At 55.6% G+C, this 24,025-nt stretch overlaps 8 protein-coding genes and 1 non-coding gene across 9 annotated transcripts; 5 read left to right on the forward strand and 4 right to left on the reverse strand.

Moving 5' to 3' along the window:
* Positions 1 to 1,802: 1,802 nt before the first annotated feature.
* N657DRAFT_377146 (uncharacterized protein) lies at positions 1,803 to 3,280 on the forward strand. Its single transcript, XM_062787093.1, has 2 exons — positions 1,803 to 2,628; positions 2,712 to 3,280. Exons 1-2 carry the CDS (start codon positions 2,017 to 2,019, stop codon positions 2,982 to 2,984), a joined length of 885 nt encoding a protein of 294 aa, XP_062647891.1. The 5' UTR covers positions 1,803 to 2,016; the 3' UTR covers positions 2,985 to 3,280.
* N657DRAFT_644317 (Coatomer, alpha subunit) lies at positions 3,090 to 7,696 on the reverse strand. The gene is made up of 9 exons (XM_062792737.1): positions 7,410 to 7,696; positions 7,287 to 7,336; positions 7,098 to 7,224; positions 6,744 to 7,044; positions 6,445 to 6,683; positions 6,159 to 6,376; positions 4,775 to 6,108; positions 3,612 to 4,726; positions 3,090 to 3,558 (listed from the first exon to the last, which is right to left on the reverse strand). The coding sequence occupies exons 1-9, from the start codon at positions 7,437 to 7,439 to the stop codon at positions 3,316 to 3,318; spliced, it is 3,657 nt and encodes a 1,218-aa protein (XP_062647892.1). The 5' UTR covers positions 7,440 to 7,696; the 3' UTR covers positions 3,090 to 3,315.
* A 147-nt stretch (positions 7,697 to 7,843) lies between these two features.
* On the forward strand, positions 7,844 to 13,062 carry N657DRAFT_644319 (glycosyltransferase family 24 protein). The gene is made up of 2 exons (XM_062792738.1): positions 7,844 to 8,411; positions 8,466 to 13,062. Exons 1-2 carry the CDS (start codon positions 8,266 to 8,268, stop codon positions 12,817 to 12,819), a joined length of 4,500 nt encoding a protein of 1,499 aa, XP_062647893.1. The 5' UTR covers positions 7,844 to 8,265; the 3' UTR covers positions 12,820 to 13,062.
* Positions 12,843 to 15,661, reverse strand: N657DRAFT_644320 (uncharacterized protein). The gene is made up of 2 exons (XM_062792739.1): positions 15,553 to 15,661; positions 12,843 to 15,493 (listed from the first exon to the last, which is right to left on the reverse strand). Coding segments are annotated over exons 1-2 (2,415 nt in total). The 5' UTR covers positions 15,555 to 15,661; the 3' UTR covers positions 12,843 to 13,080.
* Positions 15,662 to 17,964: 2,303 nt separating this feature from the next.
* On the forward strand, positions 17,965 to 19,188 carry N657DRAFT_663269 (mitochondrial carrier; the record flags this gene model as incomplete). The annotated part of the gene is made up of 2 exons (XM_062795170.1): positions 17,965 to 18,834; positions 18,946 to 19,188. The coding sequence occupies 2 exons, from the start codon at positions 17,965 to 17,967 to the stop codon at positions 19,186 to 19,188; spliced, it is 1,113 nt and encodes a 370-aa protein (XP_062647895.1).
* A 59-nt stretch (positions 19,189 to 19,247) lies between these two features.
* N657DRAFT_377328 (uncharacterized protein) lies at positions 19,248 to 20,024 on the forward strand. The gene has a single exon (XM_062787096.1). The coding sequence runs from the start codon at positions 19,356 to 19,358 to the stop codon at positions 19,788 to 19,790; it is 435 nt and encodes a 144-aa protein (XP_062647896.1). The 5' UTR covers positions 19,248 to 19,355; the 3' UTR covers positions 19,791 to 20,024.
* On the forward strand, positions 20,024 to 20,822 carry N657DRAFT_377517 (uncharacterized protein). The gene has a single exon (XM_062787098.1). The coding sequence runs from the start codon at positions 20,258 to 20,260 to the stop codon at positions 20,681 to 20,683; it is 426 nt and encodes a 141-aa protein (XP_062647897.1). The 5' UTR covers positions 20,024 to 20,257; the 3' UTR covers positions 20,684 to 20,822.
* Positions 20,823 to 20,962: 140 nt separating this feature from the next.
* N657DRAFT_655444 (uncharacterized protein) lies at positions 20,963 to 23,077 on the reverse strand (the record flags this gene model as incomplete). Its single annotated transcript, XM_062794604.1, has 1 exon — positions 20,963 to 23,077. One exon carries the CDS (start codon positions 23,075 to 23,077, stop codon positions 20,963 to 20,965), a length of 2,115 nt encoding a protein of 704 aa, XP_062647898.1.
* An 877-nt stretch (positions 23,078 to 23,954) lies between these two features.
* Positions 23,955 to 24,025, reverse strand: N657DRAFT_t79. Its single transcript has one exon. It is a non-coding gene; the product is annotated as a tRNA-Gly (tRNA).

Genomic DNA, 24,025 nt, shown 5'->3' on the forward strand with positions numbered 1-24,025 from the left:
GGGCGCGCCAAGGGGGATGATGGTCTGCAGTTGGTCGATCCGCTTCTGACCCCCGGCCGTGGAATTCGCCGTTGGATGTCCGAGAAAAGGGGGAGATCAAGGACGTGATTTCACCGGACGAGCCAGAGCAGTGAGGCGTTAAAATGCGAGCCGCATTCCTTCCTCTGGGGATTGCGATAGAGGATGATGCTGGATGGGATGAAGACCGGGGTGCTGGATTGTGCATACCCCAGAAATAAGCACCGCGCCAGAACGAAGACTTCTCGTCTTCCTCGCGGCCTTCTCGCTTCTCACCGTTTTTTTCGTCTTGCCCAGGATCTTCCTCGCGGTCTCGACAGTCCGTGTTTCTCCTCGTATGTGCGATTCAGGAGTTCTCTTGTGATCGGCTGGCCACGAAATTTGGTGTTTTGCGACTTGCACTGCCTGCTGCTCCTCCTTGGCGCGACCCACCTGCTGGCGTCCCTTGCTGGTCTTGTCCAAAAATAGAAATGTGCCCCACCAACACGACCGAATGCCGAGTTTGGGGTGCATCATCAGGAGTCATTTCCTCACGTACCTGATTGCTCGCTGCTCCCGGACAAGCCGGGAGCAGCAATGGACGGCATGGATTTGGGGACATATGGTTGGATCTGGGCGAGAGCTTGCCTTCGGCATGCGACCTTGTCCCACGAACTTGAAGTCATCGCAACGGTTTTGGTCTTGGCGGGGCCCAGATGCTGTTGCAGCATCGTTGCGGAAGCGACCTTCATAGCGGGTAGCTCATGCTCCAGCCGCAGCTTTCATCTGAGTCGAGATGCCAAACAATGAAATGGTAGTTGATGGTGGTAGCAGTCTGTCTCGTACTGTAGAAAGCAACAGAACAAACATAACCCCAGGGTCAAATCTCGCGAAAGCGTCGCCAGTCTATTAAGATGGGACGGAAAGAAAGAAATGTCGTCACGGCTAGACCCAACAGTCTGGAGAGCACCTGCCGAGATATACCGTATCGTTGAAGCTCTTCCGGCTACGGATACGGATGGTCCCCAAGCAAAGCAAACACATGCTGGTGGTGGCTTGCAATGGTAGCGACATGCGCCACAGCCGTGCCCATGCCGACACTGATGCCCGATCGGGCCTGTCGAGCGAGCCGATTCTCAAAGAACGCCTTGCCTTAAGCTCGAAGCGGAATGGCCACCACCACATCAGGATTTACAAGAACTTGCATCTCGGGGCCACGGAGGGCGCAGCGCGACCACCAAGACCCAAAGGGTTAGTCACATTCGACTGCTGATGGCGCTCGGTCCAGAACAGGCCAGGCTTGCCTTCATATAGGGGATCAGTGCGAAATTGGTAGAGGAGTCTCAATTGGTTTGAGCCAGCTGGGCGGTGGCTGTCAACATTGGCTATTGACACCATGCTGAGTGTGGTAACGCAGATATGAGCAATGCCGTGGTTCTGAGCCAAGAACACCAAGCGGCTGGAGCCAGCGGTCGGGCTGCGCCTGCCGTTGCCAAAATAGAAGCTGTCGCCAGGCATTTTTATGGGTTTGGTAAGAAAGTGTTGGGTATCAGCCGCGAAAGCATAAGGTAGGCCAGTCTGGAAAGTCATCGCAAGACAGGGTTGGACAAACAGTTGGGAGCTTCAAGTCAGAAAGTGACAGTCGTGATGATGAGAATGGAAGTTCAAGCTCTGCGCTGCCAAGTGGCGCCCAACTGGCGGTTCTTGGCATTGTAGCGGCCGCCAAGACAACGTCAGCCTTTCAGCCTGCTGCCAGCTCCAAAGTCCAGCAGCCTTACCTGCGAACCCTCCAACGACGCTTCAAACATCGATCGACCAGCGTAACAATCGGCAATTCAGCACGCGACCAACGCAAGACTCAGCGTCTCGCTTGAACTTCCCGAGATCAATCTTTTACCACGCATCTCTCATCGCACAAAATCATCCGCATCAAAGCTACCACTTCCCTCCCACGACGACCAAACCGCCGTCACAGTCCTCCTCCCACATTCCTAATCCCCGTTCGAAAAGAATAAAAAGATGGCCGAACGTGAATTAACCGACCTCCTCCGCCACCTTAAAAGCAACCCCTCCGCCGACTACGCCTCCACCAGCGCCCTCCTCTCGCGCGCCAAGCTCCTCCTGCTCCAACTCAACGCCCTCACGCCTTCGGCCTCCACCCCGCCGCACCTCCTAGCCCTCGCCCGCGAGACCTACGAGCAAGGCGCGCTGGCCTCGATCCGCGCCAAGAACCCAGACGCCTTCACGCGCTACGTCGCGCAGCTGCGTCCCTTCTACGAGCAGCTGCAGCAAACCTCAAACACAAGCAATGAAGAGGTCGGGGAGCGCAACAAGATCACGGGCCTGTACCTCCTCTTGCTGCTGACGCAGGGCTTGTACGGGGAGTTTCACAGCGAGCTGGAGGCGCTGGCGACTACTGCTGCTGGTACCACGGCCGGTGCTGGTGGTGCTGGTGCTGCGGCGGCGGCGACGCTTGGCGGGAGGAGACCGAGCGTGGATGTCGAGGGGGACCGGTACCTGGGGTATCCGATCCGGCTTGAGCGGTGGCTGATGGAGGGGAGCTATGATCGGGTGTGGAAAGCGATGAAGAAGGGGGAGGTTCCGTGCGAGGAGTTTGGGGTGTTTTCCGAGGTTTGTTCTTGCTCCCTCCCACTAATTACCTAATCATTCATTCCTCTTTCACGCAATATGCAGATGTTAATCGATGGCTCCAGATCCTCACCTCGCAGATTCGCTCCGAAATCGCCTCTTCCAGCGAGCGCGCTTACCCGTCTCTTCCCCTCTCGTCGACCAAGTCGCTGCTCTTCCTCGAGTCGGAGGGCGCCGTCGTCGAGTTTGCACGCAGCCGCGGCTGGACCATCAGAGACGGCCAGATCTACTTCCCTTCCACGCAAGACACGGGCGAGGAGGAGCAGGAGAAAGAATTCAGCCAAATGGTGATTGAGAATACCCTGGGCTACGCCCGGCAGCTCGAGACCATCGTTTAGAGGAGGAACAGGAGGATGTGGGGTATGGATTTTGTATTGATATGCCGAATGGCCGCTCATAGACCGCCATCAGGGCGAGGAAGCCATACCCGATCATAACATGGACGTTGTAGGATCAAGTTCAGATGTTTTGGTCAAGTGCTACTTCTTTGCAATAAAAACACTAAACTCATACTTCACCAAACCAGAGAAAAGGCATGCGCGCCTCGCCATAATCAATTATTTAAACCTCCAGACTTTTCCTCTCCTTGAAGCTCCCGAGGAGGATCGTCGGCCGCGATTCATCAGGCGCCTCTTCGTCATGGCATTACTTTGTCCATCCATTCTCACCTCAAGCAAACAGCTTCAAGCCACTGCCGTGCTTGCCCACCTCGCAAACCTCGCACACGGCGCACACTGTGCCCTTGTACTTGGTGTGATATTTGGATCCATCAAACGCACACTCTTCGAACGCGGTGCCGCTGTAGATGGGCGTGTGGCTGGCCGCGCAGATCTCGAACTCGGCGAACTGGTCAAACTCAATCTCGACCGCGTCATTGGGGTTGCGTTCGCACTGAGCCTTTGTCTTACGGGCCTGTGATTCTGTCAGCGATGCGGGAGGAAAGATGCGAGATGATTGGAGCTAACCTTATCCAAAATGCTGGCAGCGCCTCCGTTCGCCAGTATCCTGTTTGCGAAGCTCAACGCCGTGTTGTAGTTCTTGGCCAGCATAGCCATCCTCATAGCACTGAGCAGCGCCAGCTGGCGGTGAGGCACCTCAATCTTGGGAATGGTGAAGTAGGCCGCCAGCTCTAAACTCCGCTTAAGGAGCTGCGGGTTTTTGCTGACCACATCATCCGTGCCGAGCGATCTCCTGGCCAGCTCTATGGACATGGCAACAGTGTATTCACTAGCTGAGGCGATCAGCTTCCTGGCTTCGGCAACCTCGCTTTCGTTGCCCACGGCGTTGATGAGTACCGCGTGCAAGATTCCCTTGAAGATCTTCACACCGTCCTCCAGCTTGTTTGCTTTCATAGCAGCATAACCGCGCTGCAGGTCGTTGGATGCCAAGTATTCCAGGTCCCTCGGGATGATAGGCAGAACCTTCCTCGGGTCTGACTCCTCAACGGTCCGACGGACGTAGTTGATGAGAGGTGGCAGGTGAGCGGACGCCGGGAGGTACGTCTTGGATGCCTGGTAAACCTCCAGAAACCGGGGCTTTAGAGCCGCAAAGTTGACAGCGCCGACTTGACGGTTGAGCAATTGCATGGCAGTCTCGAACGAGCCGCCGGCAACATGATCGACCGCCAACGGGGAGTTACGGGCCCATAGATCTGCTTCACTGCTGCCGGCACCGCCAGCATCAGCGCTCTCCACGTTGACGAAGCCTTCCTCCACCTCGGCAACAACGTCCTCGCCCATATCCCAGCCAGCGACATCCTCATCCTCCTCGGCCTCACCGAGGGTTTCCCGCTTGGCAGCACCTTCCTCTTCAGCTTCGCCCAACCCGTTGGCCGCAGCGGGCTCTTCCTCTAGTGACAAACCCTCCATCTGGCCCAAGAGCGCCTTCTCGAAGAAGGATTGCGAAGTGGCCTTGGTAGGCCAGTTGGCTTGATAGGTGGGTACAACAGGCTTGGGAGGTGTGAGCGGCTCGCCAAAAGTCGGAAGGTTGAGCTGGTCTTCTGTGAGGCCGGTCGCTTCGAGGATGGACTGGCACTCCTCATCCAGGCCGTGCGCCTTTGCGGTCATGTACGCCAGGGGATCTGAAAAATGTTAGCCATATCTCAGCAAATTCGAACCAAATCACTTACACAAATCAATTTCCTTGAACATTTGGATGCGGTCCTCAACCTCGCCGAGATACAGAGCGTTCTGGAACCTCGAGGTGAAGTCTCCACGGTGCTCGGCGATCTTGGCCATCCGGGCCAGCTTCGTGTTGTCGCCGGTGGTGAGGTACAGGAACGAGAGCTTATCAAAGTGCTTGAGCTTTTGGTAGCACATCTCGACCACGGAATGGTTGCCATGAGCAAGCGCCTCGGTGCTTAACCTCGTCCAGAGCTTGGGGCGATCGAGCTGTTTCGCCACCTCGACTGCGACCTCCAGGTTTCCGCATTCGATGGCAAGCTCAAATCGTGTGGCAGGGTCTTGGACGAATTGGAGCGCGATCTCGGGATAACCCTTCTTTTGCAGGTACGAGATGATCGACTGGCCGACTAAGCTGGAGTTCTGGATGATGTGAAGCATCTCCTCGTAGTTCCTCTTGACGAGGGCGAGCTTGAAGCGGTACTCGGTTGGGTCGATCTGCAAAATCCTAGGCTTCGCGGCGCGGTCAAGGCAATAGACATTGCGACCTTTGACGCGAACGAGGTACACGGTCTGGTCGAGCGTCCGGACAATGCCATTGTCGCCGTTGAGGAGGGTGTACTTGACGTGGTTAAGGGTGGAGTACAGGAGCACACCAGCATCGTCCCAGGTGGCGCTCTTGATCCTAATCGTCTCGTGCAGGGTGCTGACCTGCTCCAAAGTCTTGGTCACAATGGTGACATTGTGCTTGCTAAGCAGGGCAGCGTAGAGTCCATCGTTGGACCACACGACGTACTTGACACCATTGACTGCGAGCTCAGCAGTCGTCTTTTTCTGCTGGATGTCGTAGAGGTGTACGGCCGCTGGAGTGATGATGAGGAGATTGCCTGTTCCACCAAAGTAAATATCGCTCGTTCCAACAGGGGGCTTGAATGATCTCGTCGTATTGTTGGTCAAGTCCTTGATGTCCACAGTCTGCGTGGACGTGTTCAGGACGGCAAAACGGTTGCGGGCCACAAAAATGGCAGAGTGGCCCTGGCCGCGCTTGGATTCGGCTGACTCGATCGCACCGGAGCCATCACGGGGGAGGTTAACCAGCTCATATGTGCCGCCATCCGCCGAGGATGTGACCAAGACGGAGCGCTCGGCGGGATTGTACGACAGGGTACGCGGCGGCACCCAGGGGCTTCCAAGCTTCTTAAGAGACAACAGTGTGGGCGACTCGACATTTTTTTGGAAGTCGTAGGACTTGACACACTTGTCCTTGGTGATGTAAAACAGTGTGTTTTGATGCACTGCCGATGCTGGCCTCTCGCGCTCAAGCTTGAAAACCATCACACCACTATTTCCAAGTCAGCGCCTTCTCAGTGTCGAACTTCCGAATTCACATACTTGTCATGACCAGCCGCAAAAAGGTTGATTTCAGGGTGTGCAGCAATAACCCAAAAACGGTCGTTCTCGCGCTTGAAAGTGTGCACTGCAGTCCGCTTGTTCAAGTCCCAGACCCTGATGGTCTTATCCTCACCGGCAGAGAGGATGAGGTCTTGGTGTGGGTGGAACAGGCAGCCGCTGGCGTTCTGAAAGTGGCCCCTGCAGGTATCGACCTCCCACTGCGTTATGTCAGTCATTTTAGTCTCAGACGCGTAATGTAGAAACCTGGACCAATGGGATCACGTACAGCCTTAGTCTCGCTCATGCGCCACAGCTTGATGAGGCGATCATCGCCCGCCGAGACTATCAGGGACATGGTGGGGTGGAAGGCGACCCAGTTCACGCCCCTATCGTGACCCTCGAGGACAAACTTGACGACGGCATCCGTGTTGCCGAACATGTCGGTCTGATTCGCGTTGGCGCGGGAGACTTGGTCTTCAAAGGACATGGAGGTTGGGGCGGAGTGCTTCTTGCGCAAGCCGGAGACTGCAAGATTTTGTTAGCACACCACATCGGCCAAGAAACAAGGTTGAAGCCATGGCATACTATCCCAGACACGGACAGTCTGATCGAGCGAGGCCGAAACGACGAGATCCTCCTTGGGATGGAATTGGGCGCACATAGCGTAGTGGTTATGACCCGTCATGGTGCAAAGCAGGGAGCGGTTTTGCCAGTTCCATATCCGGATGGTCTGGTCGTCGCTGGCGCTAACGATCCAGGGAAGCTCGTGGTGGAAGAAGACAGTGCGCACATAGTCCAAGTGCCCGTTCAGGGTGAACAAACAACGGCGTGTCTGATATGACCAAACTTTGATCTTGTAATCGTCACCGCCGGAAACAAATAAGGGCTGCCACCAGGTCAGCAAGCCGAGGTCCACCTCCCTGCGCTCCTTTCCCTCACCTGTGTCTTGTGGAAATCGACACCGCGGACCGGGCCATCGTGCTCTTCGAATCGGTCAATCAGGGTGCCCATTCGGTAATCCCAAAGCTGGATGGTGGAAGAGTGGAGGGACACGAGAATCCATGGTCTGGAGTAAGAGCGTCAGTCTCGAGGGTGCAGTTGGCCGGGGGGCCTCGTGTAGCTGCGAACCGTTTGGGATGGAACGCGATGCCCTTGGCGCGCGACGACTTGGACTCGAACTGCAGCAGAGCCGATGTCAGTAACAGTTCGTGCACACAGATTTAGAGATCAGCAACCGCAAGCACAACGAACCTTTGTGAGCATTCCCGAGGAGGCCTGCATCTTGGCTTAAGGGGACCCGAGGCCTAACAGGCTCCCGGCATCAACTGGAGATCGCGCAGAGTTGCTCAAAGAATAGTCGGCAACGACGGGTCTGTATACTCGGATCACGGAAAGTGCTCGTCGAAAGCCGAGCAGCAGCCGGGTGTATGGCTGGGTGGGTGTTGGTTCGAGGAATTGGGCGTCCGGCTGGCTGCTTGTTCGTCGTTGAATCCACCTTCAATCAAATCATAGGGAACCGTGGCATCTCAATCGAGGTGAGGTGGCCTGTGGGCTCACTTGGCAGGCCCACCCGCCGCGCCTCAAGGCGCCAGAGCGCACATTCAATTTTCCGGGCCCACTTCAGCTTGTCCCTCCTTCCGGTCGGGGTTCCAAGAGCGCATCAGCCACACAGTCCCCGACGTTTCGAGCTCTCCTGGACGCTGCCATTGGTCCATGAGCCTTTACCTGCGGTGTGTCCATACTGTCAGGTATCCGACTCCAGGAGCTTGACCGCGAGGAAAGCTCGACTTACTGTGTACACAGACGCCCCGCAAACACTGACATACAGTCCTTACCTTGACAATGGGAAGAAGATAACATTTTGAAACATTGAGGGCATCATTTGCCGGTTTCTTTGACCTTTGGACCTTGCATTCCTGTCGTTTTGGGATAGCGCTGCATCACTGGATGTCTGTCTCGGTACACTGAAAGCCAACGTGGCATGAACTCGCAGCGCATGTGTGGATATTTTTGGAAAACGATCCTCGACGGACACTCGACTCCGACCTGAGGATATTAGATATACACAACATTGTTGATAGCGCCGTGGCAGCGGTGGGTGCGCGCCATGATCCGACTCTCCCAGCTGCCATGGGGCATCACGGCTCTGCTTGCTGCGACATGGTCGCCTTCGACCCAAGTCGCCGCCTCCCCCTCAGTCAATGTTGCCCTGAAGGCAGCGTTTCCGTCTCCTCCATATCTGATTGAGTTGCTGTAGGTAGTACTCTCTCCCCTCGCCGTTGGGATGTCCAACTCACAGATCCCCAGGGAAACAGCAGCCTCGGACAATGCGACAATCTACTTCGCCCTCCTCGACCGGATTGCAAACGGCCACTTTCTCGAAGCGAGGACAGATCAGGCCCTGTATGGGAGGTTCCTCGAGGTGCTGCGGGATGATGGGCACATGGACGGCGAAGCACTGTCGACCTTCAAGCTGGGGCTATCGATGCGCACGGCAGCACCCCGGGTTGAAGCTCACTACCAATACTATTCGACGGCGGTGGAACCATCACTATCTGGAGACCAGGACGGCTGCGGGCATTGGTTTCTTGTGGGGGGAACGCAATACTGCACAGCCACGCTTGATGCTGCGCGTGGAGAAGTGCAAAAGAACTCGCAGGAACGGAATCTGCCATTCGACCGCAAGTTTGGCACCGGCCCTCAGGATGTGATTCTCTATGCTGATATTACGTCGCCGACCTTCGGCACCTACCACAAGACGGCCATGAAAATGGCACGGGATGGAGAGGGCTCATACCGCGTCAGATACAGGAGAAGCCCTGCCCACCCGAATGAAACCCTCTCGGTGAACGGATACGGAGTGGAACTTACACTCAAACGGACCGATTACATCGTCATTGACGACCGGGACATTGGTGCCGCCAAGGGTCCTGGAGGCGATGCCCAAGAGCCCCTCGGATCTTCCGAGACAGTTCTGAATTACGAGGAGGAGATTACCGATATCAAGCCGCTGGAGAAGTCCGAGCTCGCGTCCTTGGGCATGAAGGCCGCGTCGTTCATTATGCAGAGCGTGTCGCCGTTTGACACCTTACTCAAGCTCACCCAGGACTTCCCCAAGTACTCGACCTCTCTTGGAGCGCACAACGTCTCGGCCGACTTTAGGGCCGAGCACGATGGCAACCGCAAGGTGTTGGTCCCCGAGGGCATGAACGTCATGTGGATGAACGGCGTGCAGTTGGTCGATCGCCAGATCCAACCATTCGGACTGGTAGATCTGCTCAAACGCGAGCGCAAGCTCATGAACGGTGTTCTTGACCTTGGCCTCACCGGGCAGCAGGCCATTTCTCTGTTGGGTCATGCAGAAGTGGCCCAGGCGAAATCAGGTGATGACGACGCTCGCCGTTTCGACTGGCGTGACCAAATCGAGGATGGCCGGGTCATCATCTGGCTCAACAACATCGAGAAGGACAAGCGATACAAGGATTTTTCACCGAGCATCTGGGCCTTGATTCAGCACTTTGGGCACGGACTGCCCCAGGTGCGGAAGGACATTTTTAATCTGGTCGTCCCCGTGGACTTCACCAACCCCGAGGACATCAAGTTGATCACCAACCAGCTCCTTGTCTTCATGAAGCGTTTGGTTCCGATCCGGTTTGGTTTGGTCCCGCTTACCCCAACAGGAGAAGCCATCGAGCAGGCCAAGGTCGTCTACTACCTTCTCGAAAACCATGGTCTGACAGCCGCAGCCTCCTATTTCGAGAAACTGCTTGAGTACAAGAAGACTTCTAAGCCGGACGAAGGTATCTTCAACGAAGCTATCAAGGACCGGCCACTACGGCCTGAAGCCACTCCGCTGGCGTTCAAGGACATTTTCAGTTCTGAAAATCACGAGAAGCAGATCCATTTGGCCAAGCATTGGGTGGAGCGCCTGCGGGCAGATGGCGATGTTCCTTCCGTGTTTTTCGACGGCTTTGCAATTCCCCGCGACGAGAAATGGCTTCATGCTATGAACCAAAGGCTCATGGTTGACCTACAGACCATTCAACAAGCGGCCTACTTCGGGCAGGTGAACGAGGACGCTTGGATCCCGGGGTATTTCCTCGAGGGCGCCGTCACAAGGCGCAACACTCTGATCTTTCCCGAGGATCCGAAGGATCTGGCCATACTCAATGTGAACAAGTTGTACACGGAGCATCATGATGTCCTCAACAAGGTGCCCGTTATTGAGGCCATTAAGCAGTCGGCCAAGGATGACTGGGCCGCCATGACGGTCATCGCGGACTTGGATAGTCTTGAAGGTCAGAAACTTCTCTTCTATGCCCTTCAGTTTCGTAAAGAGAATGTTGGCATCCGCATGGACATCGTGCACAACCCCATGGATGCCACTCAGTCTCCCTCGCTGCTCAATCAGCGCCTCAAGGCGCGGGAGGGTGACCTTCTCGAGGCCCGGCAACTCCTTGACTTAGAGACGATTTTGGAAAGCGGCAAGGCGGAAGTGGATTCTACTTACGACGCTGCTTTGGACAACTTTCTCGCCGAAGTAAGCGTCAAGGCGGGAGACAATGCGCTGATACTCAACGGCCGTCGCGTTGGTCCCATCCTCTCCGCCGAGCGGTTCAAGAAGGAGGACTTTGGGGAGTTTCTCAAATCTGAACGTGCCGCTCGGATCCTCCCCGTCTACAAGGCCATCGAGGATCTCGGTTTGGGTGACAAGGTGTCTGGCCCGTTGGATGCCGCAAGGCTGACCGCCGTCACTGCCTTATCTGGCATTTCGGATCTCCCGCAGGGCATCTTTGACTCGGCGCCCTCAGTCAGGACGACGGCCTTCCAAGAATGGAACTCGACGTACACATCATTCCAAGTCGGAGACGCATCAAAGGCAACCATCTCGTTTGTTGCTGTCATTAACCCCGCCAGCGAGGTTGGCCAGAGGTGGGCTGCCGTGCTCAAGGTCCTTTCAGAACTCGAAGGCGTGCATCTCCAGATTTTCCTCAACCCTGCCAATGAGCTCAGCGAACTTCCTGTCAAGAGGTTCTACCGTTATGTCCTCGAGTCTTCACCTAGCTTTGACGAGAACGGAAAGGTCAAGGCTCTCTCAGCCAGCTTTGCGGGCGTGCCGCAGGACACCCTGCTTGTGGCAGGAATGGACGTGCCGCCCGCTTGGCTTGTGACTTCCAAGGTCTCGGTCGACGACCTGGATAACCTGCGGATCAAGGATATCAAAGCCAAGAGAGGCACCGAGCACATCGAGGCTGTCTATGAGCTCGAAAACATCCTGATTGAGGGCCATTCGCGCGAGATGCCCACGGGACAGCCTCCACGGGGCGTGCAGCTCGTTCTTGCAACCGAAAAAGACTCGCACTTTGCCGACACCATCGTCATGGCCAACCTTGGATTCTTCCAATTCAAAGCCAATCCTGGTATCTACAGCATCCGGCTCAAGGAAGGCCGGAGCTCGGATATCTTCACCATGGAGAGCGTCGGCGCCCAGGGATGGTCCCCGGTCCCCGGCGACGAGACCGCCGAGATTGCGCTTATGGACTTCCAGGGAACCACCCTCTACCCCCGCCTACGACGCAAGCCCGGCATGGAAAAGGAAGACGTACTTGAAGAAAGCCAAGTTGACACCAAACCCGGTGGCGGCGCGATGGACTTTATCTCCAAAGGTCTAAAGTTCGCTGAAGGCATCCTCGGGCGCAAACCCCCCACAAAGTCCCTCTCTGACACGGAACACGCCGAAATCAACATCTTCTCTGTCGCCAGCGGCCACCTTTACGAGCGCATGCTCAACATTATGATGGTGTCGGTCATGCGTCACACTAACCACACCGTCAAGTTTTGGTTCATCGAGCAATTCCTCTCCCCATCCTTCAAAGACTTCATCCCGCACCTCGCGGCCGAGTACAACTTCAAGTACGAAATGGTCACCTACAAATGGCCGCACTGGCTGCGCCAGCAGAAAGAAAAACAGCGCGAGATCTGGGGCTACAAGATCCTCTTTCTCGACGTGCTCTTCCCCTTGTCCCTCGACAAAGTTATCTTCGTCGACGCCGACCAGATCGTGCGCACCGACCTGCACGATCTCGTGACCCTCGACCTGCAGGGCGCCCCCTACGGCTTCGCGCCCATGTGCGATTCGCGCACCGAGATGGAAGGGTTCCGCTTCTGGAAGACGGGCTACTGGGCCAACTACCTCCGGGGCAAGCCATACCACATCAGCGCGCTGTACGTGGTTGACCTGCGGCGCTTCCGCGAGCTGGCCGCGGGCGACCGGCTCCGGCAGCAGTACCACACGCTCTCGGCCGACCCCAACTCGCTCGCCAACCTCGACCAGGACCTGCCCAACCACATGCAGTTCCAGATCCCCATCCACAGCCTGCCGCAGGAGTGGCTGTGGTGCGAGACGTGGTGCAGCGATGAGACCCTCAAGGAGGCCCGGACGATTGACCTGTGCAATAACCCCCAGACCAAGGAGCCCAAGTTGGACCGGGCCCGGCGGCAAGTCCCCGAGTGGACTGAGTATGACGAGGAGATCGCCGCGTTGGCGAGGAGGGTTAGGCAGGAGCAGGCTGAGAGGAAGGTGGAGGAGACGAATTCGAAGAGTACAAGGTTGGATGAGGAGGTGGCTGCTGAAACCGCGAGGGTGAGGGATGAGCTGTAGACGTTACTGACCTTGTAAGAAGGCTTTTTTCTCGTGTTAATGCTAGAGCTGGAGAGAGAGATGTGCAACATATCATTTCCTCTTTGCAAATAGTTTCCCAAAGTCAATGCGATGTATCACTCCATTCTTGCATCTATCACTCAGGAGCAACTCCGACCGCCCTCACCAGGCTTCAAAGCAAACAAAAAAGCAAAGCATTCCCCAACGCCCGGCCAAGAGCAAACCACGCAAGCAACACCACTCCCAAAACAGCAAAACGCCTTAATGAGAGATGTACTGAAACACGGCGCTAACCTCCTTCTCCCCGCACTCCTGCCTAAGCAAATGATCCTGGATCGCCTTCAGCCCTTCATTGACAAAGTGATTCCACGTGCTGGTATCGCCATAGAGCATGGCCTGCGCCTTAATGTGCTGCCTGCCATCAGGCCGACAGCGCTTACACTTGAACGTGTCGTGGGTATCGCTCCTGGTATCGGGCCTGTACTGGAACAATTCGCGGAGCGAGTCCAGGCTGAAATGCCTCTCGACGTCCTCGGCCGAGTCCACCACGCAGGAACTGAGGCTCTGCTTGTGGCTCTGCCGCTGGAAGATCTTCTCCTCGATGGTGCCCGTCGCGATGAAGCGGTAGACGAAGCAGTCCTTCTTTTGGCCGTCGCGCCACACGCGCGCGAGCGCCTGCTGGTCGGCGGCGGGGTTCCAGTCCGGGTCAAACAGCACAAGGCGGTTGGCGCCGATCAGGTTGAGGCCGCATCCGCCGGCTTTGGAGGAGAGCAGAAAGACAAACTCGTCGCCGTCGGGATCGTTGAACTTGTCGACGAGCTTCTGGCGCTTGTTGACGTTCATTGTGCCGTCGAGGCGGAGACAGCCGTAGTTGCGGGAGCGGCAGAGGCGCTCAAACAGGTCGAGCGTCTGGGTGTAGTTGCTGATGAGCACGATCTTGTCGTTGGTGTCGGCGCGGATGCGGGCGAGCATGCGGTCGAGGACCTGCATTTTTCCCGAGTACCAGGGCTTGACGTCGCGGTCGCGGCCGCGGGCTTCTTTGGGCACGTAGTCCTCGGGCCAGTACTGCTCGCAACCCGGGAGATCGGTTACGAGATCCAGGAGGTCGGGGTGATTGCAGAGCTTCTTGAGAATCCCAATGGCCTTGAGCGGCTGGGAGGCTTTGCCTCTGAGCAGCGCCTGGATGTTGGGCGAGGTGATGAAGTAGTTGTATAAAGCAAGCTGGAATGGAGCCAGGTTGCAGAAAACAACATGCTCGTACTTGACAGGGAGGTACTCGGACAAAATGTCGTTTGTGCGACGGATGATGAATTTATTGACGATGCCCAGCAGCTCAGCAAGGCACTCGTCGCCGCGTTTCCGCTCGGCCTCGGAGGCATCAGCGTCGCGACCGCGGAGGATGGGCAGCTCAAAGCGCTTGCGAAATTCCAGCCGGCTTCCGAGGAGATCGGGGTTCGCGAAACTGATGAGGGAGAAGTACTCAGATAGGTCGTTTTGAATCGGTGTGCCCGAAAGGATAACGCGTCGAGAAACGTTCAGGTTGTTCAAGGCGTTAAAAGTCTGGCTGTCTCCATTCTTCAGGCGGTGTCCCTCGTCACAGAGCATCAAGCCGATAGGTGTGTTCTTGAGCTCCTCGATGTTGAGACGGAGGGTCTCATACGAGACGATGATGACTGGTCGGGTGACGGAACGGCCTGTGGCAATCGCCCACTGACGAAGCTGGCGGGTCAGTTCCTCTTTTGACGCCTTGCCGTCAATAGCGAAAGGCGTAATTGCGTCGGCCCCAAGCCACTTCGTCAGCTCGTTTGCCCAGTTTCGGACCAAACTCGAGGGGCAAGCCACGATCGCCTTCTGGATCGTGGTCTTGCCGGCCTCGGGAGACTGCTTGAGAAGTGTCCAAAGCAGGGTGATGCACTGCAGGGTCTTTCCGAGACCCATTTCATCCGCCATGATGCACCCATTCGCCTTTTCGTCAATCATTCCCGTGACACACCGGTACATGAACTTGACACCCTCGACCTGATGGGGCCGAAGCACCTTGGCCAGCCTTGGGTCAATGACAACCGGCACACGCGGGTGTTCACCCACGACTTGTTTCTTGATACCGAGAATCTCCGCGAGGCTCTTGTGCATTAGCGGCGCGTCCAGTTTCGACGCCGGTTCAGCTCCCTTTTCCTTCTCCTCCGGTTTCGGTGTCTCCTTTGGCTTGTCGTCGATAGTCGGGTCGTAGAGCACAATAGCGAATTCGTCGCAGGGATCATGCAGTGGCTTTGCGATGAACACGGCTCCCCGCCTCAGGCCCAGCGTCGGAGGGGGCCGGTTCGGGTTGTACGCGGCATTGTTCTTGTCGGCAAACGGAACGGAGAAGGCCTTGCGTATTACCGTGTCCTTGTCCTTGACCTGAAAGACGGGGAACTTGTTGACATCTCGATTCGCCAGGGCGAGTCGGTCTGCGTTTGTGTAGGGCTTGTCAGAGTCCGCTTCCCCATCGGCACCGCCGTAGTCAACTCTCCTCCGCTTCCTGGCGGGGCGGTCGGTTGCGACAGTACGAATGGCAAAGCCTGGGCATTTGAACGGTTTGTGTAGGCGATCAAGGGACTGTGGCGTAGGAAATCGGCTGCGGGGACCGAGATTTTCCTTGTTCGCGGCTGTAGAGGCTGGCGTTGAGACGGTCCTATCTTTAGGTCAGTCACCCTTGGACAGGCTGTGAATGGGGTAATTCAACAATCATACATGGTGATGGGCGGATCTCGAACCGCAGCCCGACTTCGCATCTGAGTTTGACGGTCAAAGAAGTCAAGAGGCCAATACTGATTGCGGCGGCCAATGGACTAAACAGTTCCGCTCAGAGAAAACGAAAGTTCTGCAATTCGAAGTCAAGTGGCCAACTCGATTGTTGATGGCGCGAGACGCGTCCGGCTCTAGGCAGCACACGCGGCCTGCCCCACGTTGTCAGATGACCACCGCCAAGACTCGGATCACAGACCCACTTTCACACACCAAAACTGCAAGTCAAGCCTCATTAACCAACTAACGTTACCCATTTCGGATGCAGACAACATCACGTCCCCTTGATCTTGAGCAATTTTTGGGTGCAAGTGAGTGTTTAGTTAACTTTCTATAGTTCTGACTGCAGTGTTTTCGGCGTCTCAGTTCACAACATTACCTATAGCCCTTGACGCCTAGATCAAATAGCTGATACCTAATCATCTGCTTCCAAGGTGCTGGTTTGGCACTTGCCCTCTCCGTAATAACTACCTCCACTGGCCTAGGTTGCGTATTCGGCCTCTAGTCTGGCTCCATGGGAACAAAACCGCAACCTGGAAGGCTAAACCATTTTCTCAAGCTAAAATTCATTTAGAGGCCTGAAGAGGAACCATTTTTCGGGCAAGCCCAACTCGGTGCTTCTCGAAATAACTATACTACCTGTAGTTTCACCCGAAACCAACAAAAATGTACAGCATTAGTACCAGTAACTCTCTTGTTGAAGCCTACCCTACGCTACATTGTCTGTCGGATCAAAGTGCTTTCAGTCTGGCTTGCTCGTGTAAGAATGTAAGTGTCTAAGTGTCTTCGCTCTAATAATGATCCATTGTCGTGTTTGAGTCCCGAATTCTATAGCCTCGGCTTGCTAGCATTGTTCTCACCATTTCCAAGTCTTCTTGGATGATCCGTAAAGAAGTCATATCAAAATGGACAGTCGTGCAAACCTTCCATTGATTCACCATTTTCACCTGCTTTCACAGGGCTGCAACTCTCATTTTTTCCTTTCATCCCAACGATGCTTCCGTGAAAAACGGATCATATAGCAAGCAAAGAAAGATCGACAGACGAGACAGAGCACAATCAAGCACGCATAAATTTATCCCATCATGTGGTCGGAATTTTTCATTGATTTGAATTTCGTACAATAGCACAGTCAGCCGGCCCCGCGAAGTTGTTCTGCTGCCTATAAATACTTCACTCCTCCTCCCTCCACTTCCGCTTTCTCTCTTCTTTCCCAACAACCCGACCCGACGACAACTCGACGACAACCCTTACGAAAACCCGACCGAACCGACGACACCCACAGACCGAGATTTGGAAGGGCCCCGTTCAGCCGTACCTCACACTTAGCAGAGTGCTACACACACGTGGTCATTGCCTGCTGTTCTGCTCCCTGCAACGTTGTCAAACCAGTTAATATGGTTGCGGTACCCTGGACGTCTCAGCAGTTTGTCGCAGACCCCTGCGGTTGGGCTTGCTTCTTTCGGGAAACTTCCCATCGCGCACCGCACGCGCTCAAGCTGCACACAGAGAAAGGCTTAAGCTCGCTAAAAAAGAAGGCAGCCACCGGACTGATTGGTCCCATGAGATGGTCACATCCCAAAAACCCAATTCTTCCCTCTCGGGCAAGGCCAAACCCAGTGGAATGGGGTAGGCAATTTTGCATCCCACTGCTCCTGCATTGCACATTTCACTAACATCTCTCCAAGGTTCGATGGTCTTTGGAGGGGTGCAGGCTCGCAAGGCAGGCAGGCCGTCCGTCTAATCTATGCAGCGGTACCGGTAATCGGGGATTTGGATAGCCGGTGAAACCATCTTCGAGTGTGTGCCGGCTGCCCACGTGTGGTTTCTTCCGAATCTTCGGCTTTTGCTCACTTTTCCTGGTATGTCGATTAGTCCTGTCCGATTTGTTGGGCTGAAGGCTTAGGTCACATTTGATCACATCATCAGAGCACTCTTTATTTTCATTGCATGCTTGGGTTTTGCTCGGGCGGCGAGGAAGAACTCGCTGCGTTTCTGTGTTGTGGTTTTAGTCCAGATCACGGCAGTTGACATCAGAATCCGGATGCGGCTCCTCCTGTCGCCGAGGTCTTGGCGAGGGGGCACCCGACGCTGGAGTCCCGACTTCCGACCCCGCCAACCCCACCACTGCATGCCTCAAACGCCGAGAGAACGTGCAGCGGTTCCTTCCACTGGCCATGGCTTGATCGAGGGTGATAGTAGGCGACACACATATTCGCCAACCCCGAAAACAGACCAACCCGAGAACCTGGGCACCCCTTTGCCGACCCTCGATGGTTTCACCTCTGGGTTCTCACCAACCCACTCTCCCTCTCAGCCCATTGGAGGGCTACCTGGACCTAGAAACCAGAAACCGCAATGTCGGCCGACTTTTGGGCAGGCTACATCTCGGGCGCAGCTGGCATCATCCTCGGCAACCCTCTCGACGTGCTCAAAGTCCGCCTACAAGCCGGCAGCCCTCCCTCTCCATCACAGCCGCCTCCTCCATCCACTTCCCTCCTTGGTCCCTCTACCGCCGCCACCCGATCAACACACTCCTCTTCCTACCTCCGCCCCTTCCTACTTGGGACAGCAGTCCCCGTGCTAGGCTACGGTGCGCTGAACGCGCTGCTCTTCGTGTCATACAACCGCACCGAGTCCTTCCTCAACAGGCTTTCCGCACCAGGAGCCGGTGGTGATGCCGCCGGTGGCCAGGGAAGGGGTACGGACCTGCTGACGACCTGGCTAGCCGGCGCCGTGGGCGGGCTCGCGACGTGGGTCGTCTCGACGCCGACCGAGCTGGTCAAGTGCCGTGCCCAGCTGCAGGTCCCTTCCTCGTCGTCCGCCCTCAGCTGCGGACCTGGCTTACAGAGCCAGCCTCCTCCACACGGGACGAGTTCCCCGTCGCCCACCTCCTCCTGGCACATAACTACCCACCTTCTCCGCACAACAGGCCTCAGGGGTCTCTACGTCGGCGGCACGGTGACCGCCCTGCGCGACAGCATCGGCTACGGCTTCTACTTTTGGGGCTACGAGCTCTGCTCGCGGTGGTGGGATGATGCCCTTTTCCTCCTCCCCTCTTCGTCATCCACCACAACAACCACCACGACCTCCTCCTCCTCCCATGAGGACAGTAGTACCACCATGAACGAAGCAGCCCGAGTCCTCCTCTGCGGCGGCCTGGCAGGCATCATCACCTGGGCGAGCATCTTTCCGCTGGACGTGGTCAAGACACGGGTGCAGACGCAAGTCTTCTTGACCTCCTCCTGCTCCTCCTCCTCCACCATCACCATCACAGCCCTAGCACCACGAGATGGGAGGCCTGTTGCTGCTGCTGCTGCCGTGATGGCGGCGGGGGAGAGGACGCCGTTGCTTGGCGACGACAGACAGAACATCAACGCACCACTACCGCGGAAAAGACTTGGGGCGTGGGACATGGCCAAGGAGACGTACCGGGAGGGCGGACTGCGGCCGTTCTTCCGGGGACTGGGAGTGTGCAGCGTGAGGGCGTTCATCGTGAATGCCGTGCAGTGGGCCGTGTATGAGTGGATCATGGTAGAGTTGGGGCAGGGGAGGAGGAAGGCAAGTCGGCAAGAGGGGTAGAAGCAGGGTTGTAGATTCTTGGATAGATAGCGAAGGGTAGAACCCCCGCGGGAAAGATACCTGAAGAATGGGTGCTACTCCTGTATAGATATATAGATGTTGGGGAGGACAGATAGACGAGGGCAGTGGTGATACCCTGTGATACCGCTGAATGAACTTCCATTTGAATGCCCCATGTCTTACTCCATGGCTTGCAGTTCCACTGTGCCCTGGACACTCTTGGAAGGACCACGCCACGAGAAAACATTGGCGGCAGAGTCAACAATCAACCCGCGAACAGGGAGGCCATGCCCGCCGCCACCTCAGTTTTGCCTTATCTTTCCCCCCTTACGCTATGTCCTGTATGCCATGCCCCGTGTACCATGCTCCGCCGTCCATGTAGTTGTCAGAGCACCCGTGACCCGATCACACACCTCCCTTCAACGCTCACGGCATGCACAGATATCGCCTTCGTGATCTCCCAGCACCACTTGGCTCCCACCACAATTCCGCCACGCCCCATTTCACAGACCTCAACCGGAGAAACGGGCAGCAAGCTTCCCTATCCACAAGCGGGCCAGTCAGCCATCCGTCAGTGTCAACAAGACACCACCAAACAATGACGACCACGGCCCCAGCACATAGACAAAAGTGGCTCCTCCCAATCCGTATCATATCCATGTCAATGCTCATGGTATGAATCCCTTGCCGCTCTGCGAGACAAGTATAAAAAGAGAAGGAGATACCATAACGCCTAGCCCTTTCCTGCCATGTAACCATGCCCATGCTGAAAGAGGTAGGTGGCCAAAACCTTTCACCCAAGCATCTTTACTCAACCAAGTTTCTGTCCCTCTCCCCTCCGTCCAAGACAGAAAGAACGAGGTAAAGGAACCAAGGTCGAATAATCAAGGGATCTTCAGGCCAACCACACCAGAGCATCCTGACCGAATTGTGTAGGGAGAGGAAAAAGGAAAGGAAGAGGTAAGCAGAGAAACGGAAACAAAAAAGAACCCTAATATATATGCAGGGGTATCTCCCAACCGAGTTCACGCCGTGTCGCGCCACTGCCTGATGCAAATACCCTTGCTGTATGCATGCCCCATGCCGCCGCCAAATGTTTGTTCCGTTTTCCTTCTCGTGTTCCGACCAAGTCAGTCAAAAAACAGAGAAGTTATCAAAAACCGAGGAAAAAGGGACAAGGAAAAGTGGTCATCGATGTTCGCGCCGTCTTGGGTCGTATTTGAAGCCGTGCCCATTCCAGAAGTCCCTGAGCAGACGAGCCCAGTCTTCGAATGCCGTCATTATCATCATCATCACCGTCGTTGTCGATTCGTTTGTGTTGTTGTTGCGAAATGCGTTCCGTCTCTTGCCGCGGGAAGGTAGCAGCCCGGGCGTCGGTATTAGCCGTTGTGCCGAGTCAACGTCTCATCTTGCGTCGTCCGTGAAGAGTCAGGACAAGTGGGGTTCGGAAGCAAGAGCAGCCAAGGGTGCCGATCGACTCATTGCTTCGGATTAGAACGTGTTCGGTTTTGTCGTCTGAGACCGAGGGCCGAGAACAAATCGATATGTGCCGAAAGGAGTGTTGAGAGGAACACATTGATCGAAGCTCCCAAGGCCACAAGCGAGTATGGTGTTCTTGAACCAAGAATGGGTGTGGGTGCCGTTGTGTCGGCGCTGGATACTTTAGACGATGCAGTCGTAAAAAGAAAGAAATAATAAAAAGTGCATAAACTCGAAGAACTGTGAAAGTCGATCAAATGAGCGTTCGTTGCCAGACAGCTGCAGAGGAGGGAGCTCAATGCTCCAATGACTCGAGGGTCATGTCAAAAAGCTCCTCGCAGAAGTGGTCGAGCTCAATGATTTTGAACTGGTGGCCCCATCGCTTGGCAAACTCGGGTTCCCGCCAGGCGGACGAGATGTTGCGACTCCAGCCGTACAACTCAATGTTCCAGCCGACAGCCAGTACTCGCTCAATGTTCTTCTTAAACCCGTCCGAATACTGGGCAGTTGCAGCATCGCCAGTGGCGAGCACCATGGTGGCAGGGTAGGGCGTGTCCATGGCGCTCTGGAGAATCTTGAGGTGCAGCAGCTCGTCCACACCCTGCTCTCCGTTCTTCATCGGTAGTCCCATGAAGCAATCCTCGCCAGAAGTCTCAGCTCCAGATGTATGAGCATCCGGGTCACGGGTTCCCACCTTTGCCTTACGCTTGCGCACAGGTGAAAGTGCAGGCTTGGGAACGCGCTCCAGGATGTTCATCTCGTACTTGAGCTCTTGAGCCTGTACCATATATGCAGGCCAGCGTTTGTTGTACGAGTTAGCCAGAGAGCCTGCGACAATCCTTTTCGCAACATTTCGGTCGCGAGTGAGGATTGTGTCGAAGTTCTTGAACGAGAAGGGAGGAGCCATGACACGCTTGTTCACCGCGATGCCGCGGCTCTCCTTCATGCTGTCGTAAAAACCAATGATGATATTGGAGAGGTCGATGAAGATGTGAACAGGGTTCCGCGCGACGGAACCCGAAAAGCGATCACAGCGCAGTTTGGCGTCGTCGAGCTTCAACTCGCCGAGCTTGTGCCGAAGATAGCGCTCTTTGCCGCGCTTCGTGGTCCAGTACTTGGGAACAAGCTGGTCAGGGCCGAACTTAAACCCAATTTCGTAGCACGTGAAGCCCATCCAAGGCTGTTCTTTGGCCACCGGGAACTTGCTGGTCTTGGAATTCGGCGAAAAGGGACTCGACGAAGAGTGCGTGGAATAGGTCGTGACGGCCACTGAGTCGGTGGGCTTGAGGGCATGGTCAAAAGCAGGAAACGAGAAAAGTGGCTGGCTCAGACCGGTGCCGAGACGGCCTCCGTGCGTCTGAGCATGCGAAGGGAAAGAACGTGGTGCCGAAGTTGGGCCGAGCTCATCGGCGAGGCTGGACGGGAGCAAGGCGACACCGCCATTTGAATCATCATAGAGACCGGTGACCGACTCGAGGTCAGGAGACGACAAGCTCTCGTCTGCAGAGCATCTAGGGCTGTTCCAATGAGCAGAGTCCGACGAGGTCTCGCTGCCGTAGTCCGGAATGGAGCCGTGCGGCGAGGTAATGAACTTAGCAGCATGCTTGAGCTGCGGGGTAATCTGGCTCTTATCAATGTCGGCAGAGTGGGAGGGGACGGTTGTGCTGAAGTTCATGTCGAAAACTGCTTTGTCGGACTTGATGCATTCCGGCATGATGCTGGCAAGCTGCGGAAAGGTTGGAACTTTGAAGCCCTCGTTCATCAGTCGCTCGCGCGTAGCGGCGTTCCAGCGAGCAATGAATTCAGGCCCATGACTGATTATTGTCGTTGTGGTCGTCTCAGCCGTGTCCTTGTTGACATGAATGTTCTGGGGCGGATGAAATGTCTCTTCGTCAAGGCGCTTCAAGCGCTCATCTCTCGCAGCCTTCCAGCGAGCCTTTACTTTAGCGCTTGCGGAGTCGAGAATCTTGTCGGCAACTTGCTTAGCGAGCTTCTCAGCTGGCGGACCATCCATGCCTCGAAGAATTGCATTGGATAGCGCCAACGCTGCAGCGCCGCCCGCGTCGTCCTGTGCATCCTCAATCTCGGCCAGCAATTCCAGACGTCTTGCCTCTGTTCGCTGGTAGTTCGCCGATTTCATCATGTCGATGACCTCGGGGTCGATTCGATTGACTTCATCTTGAAGGGTCTCAAGCTTCACCGTGTTGTTCGGACCCTCCTCCAGTCGAAACTCTTGAGCCGGGCCGGTAAACAGCTGGGCTCGATCCTCATCCGAGAGTTGCGTCAGGTAGTATGAGTGGATCGGGTGGCCAAGAGAGAATGTACGCGTCCACTTGGCGAGAAGGTCAAAATCGGCCCCAAGTCGTCGGCTGTCGTGCTTGGCACGGCCGAAGTATGTAGTCGAGGTCATCGTGTTTCCTCAAGAATCGCAGAACGAGGGTCGGAATACGGACGAGTTATCGACTTTGACTCGGATTTCCCATCACCGGTTGAACCGAATTTTCCCAGCGAACCCCAATGTTGCAGAACTAAATCGCGATAACGCTATACTGGACGGCGGAGGTGGCAGAATCTGTTGTGCCTTGTTGGAAATCAAAAACTAGCGACTTTTCGCTTGAGAATCGTGATGAAAATGAGCTGATTTGGCTCGTAAACTACGTATAATGCGAAGTGCGTGGGAGTGATGAGAAAATTACGGGGAGACAGGAGAGTTTTGTCCGTTCGGTTTGTCAGTCGGGCGGAAGGGAATGGCGAGGAAGAGGGAGGCGGATTAAGTTCGAGAGGCGGGGTTTATGAACGTTCGCTGACGCGAAAGCATTGTATGCATCTCGATTTCGAATTCGTTTCGTTTGCAAATCGGGCGCAGGAGATGGGAAGATGCGCTGCAACTGCAAATCCGCAGTGAATCCGTGGGTGACAGTTTTTGTGTTCAGAAAGAAGCAGAAGGCGAAGCCTCAATAAACATTCGGGAGGTTCTTGATGATTTGGCTAAAGTGGGGCCCCCGGTATGACTTGGCCATGATTTTATGGGGCAGCTCGCAGAGCCGCAGAAAACCTTGCTCCTCCATCGTCTCTGTCCAAGTTCATACCTTTCGATATTTCCGAAGAAAGTGCAGAACCAAATTCACATTCGAGTCCACATGAATCCTTCATCCATTTCCTTTATAATTCCTGCCCAATCACTCCCCAGTACAGAGCCATAGAGAAACAGAACAGAACACGATAGGCCAAGACACTAACAAACGAATCACGATCGCATCGAAACACAGCGCCAGCTCCATCAAAAATGCGTCAGCCGCGAATCGAACGCGGGGCCCATCGATGGCAACGATGGATTTTACCACTAAACCACTAACGC

This window comes from Parathielavia appendiculata (genome assembly GCF_033297405.1).
Source record: "Parathielavia appendiculata strain CBS 731.68 unplaced genomic scaffold N657scaffold_5, whole genome shotgun sequence".
Taxonomy (NCBI): domain Eukaryota; kingdom Fungi; phylum Ascomycota; class Sordariomycetes; order Sordariales; family Chaetomiaceae; genus Parathielavia; species Parathielavia appendiculata.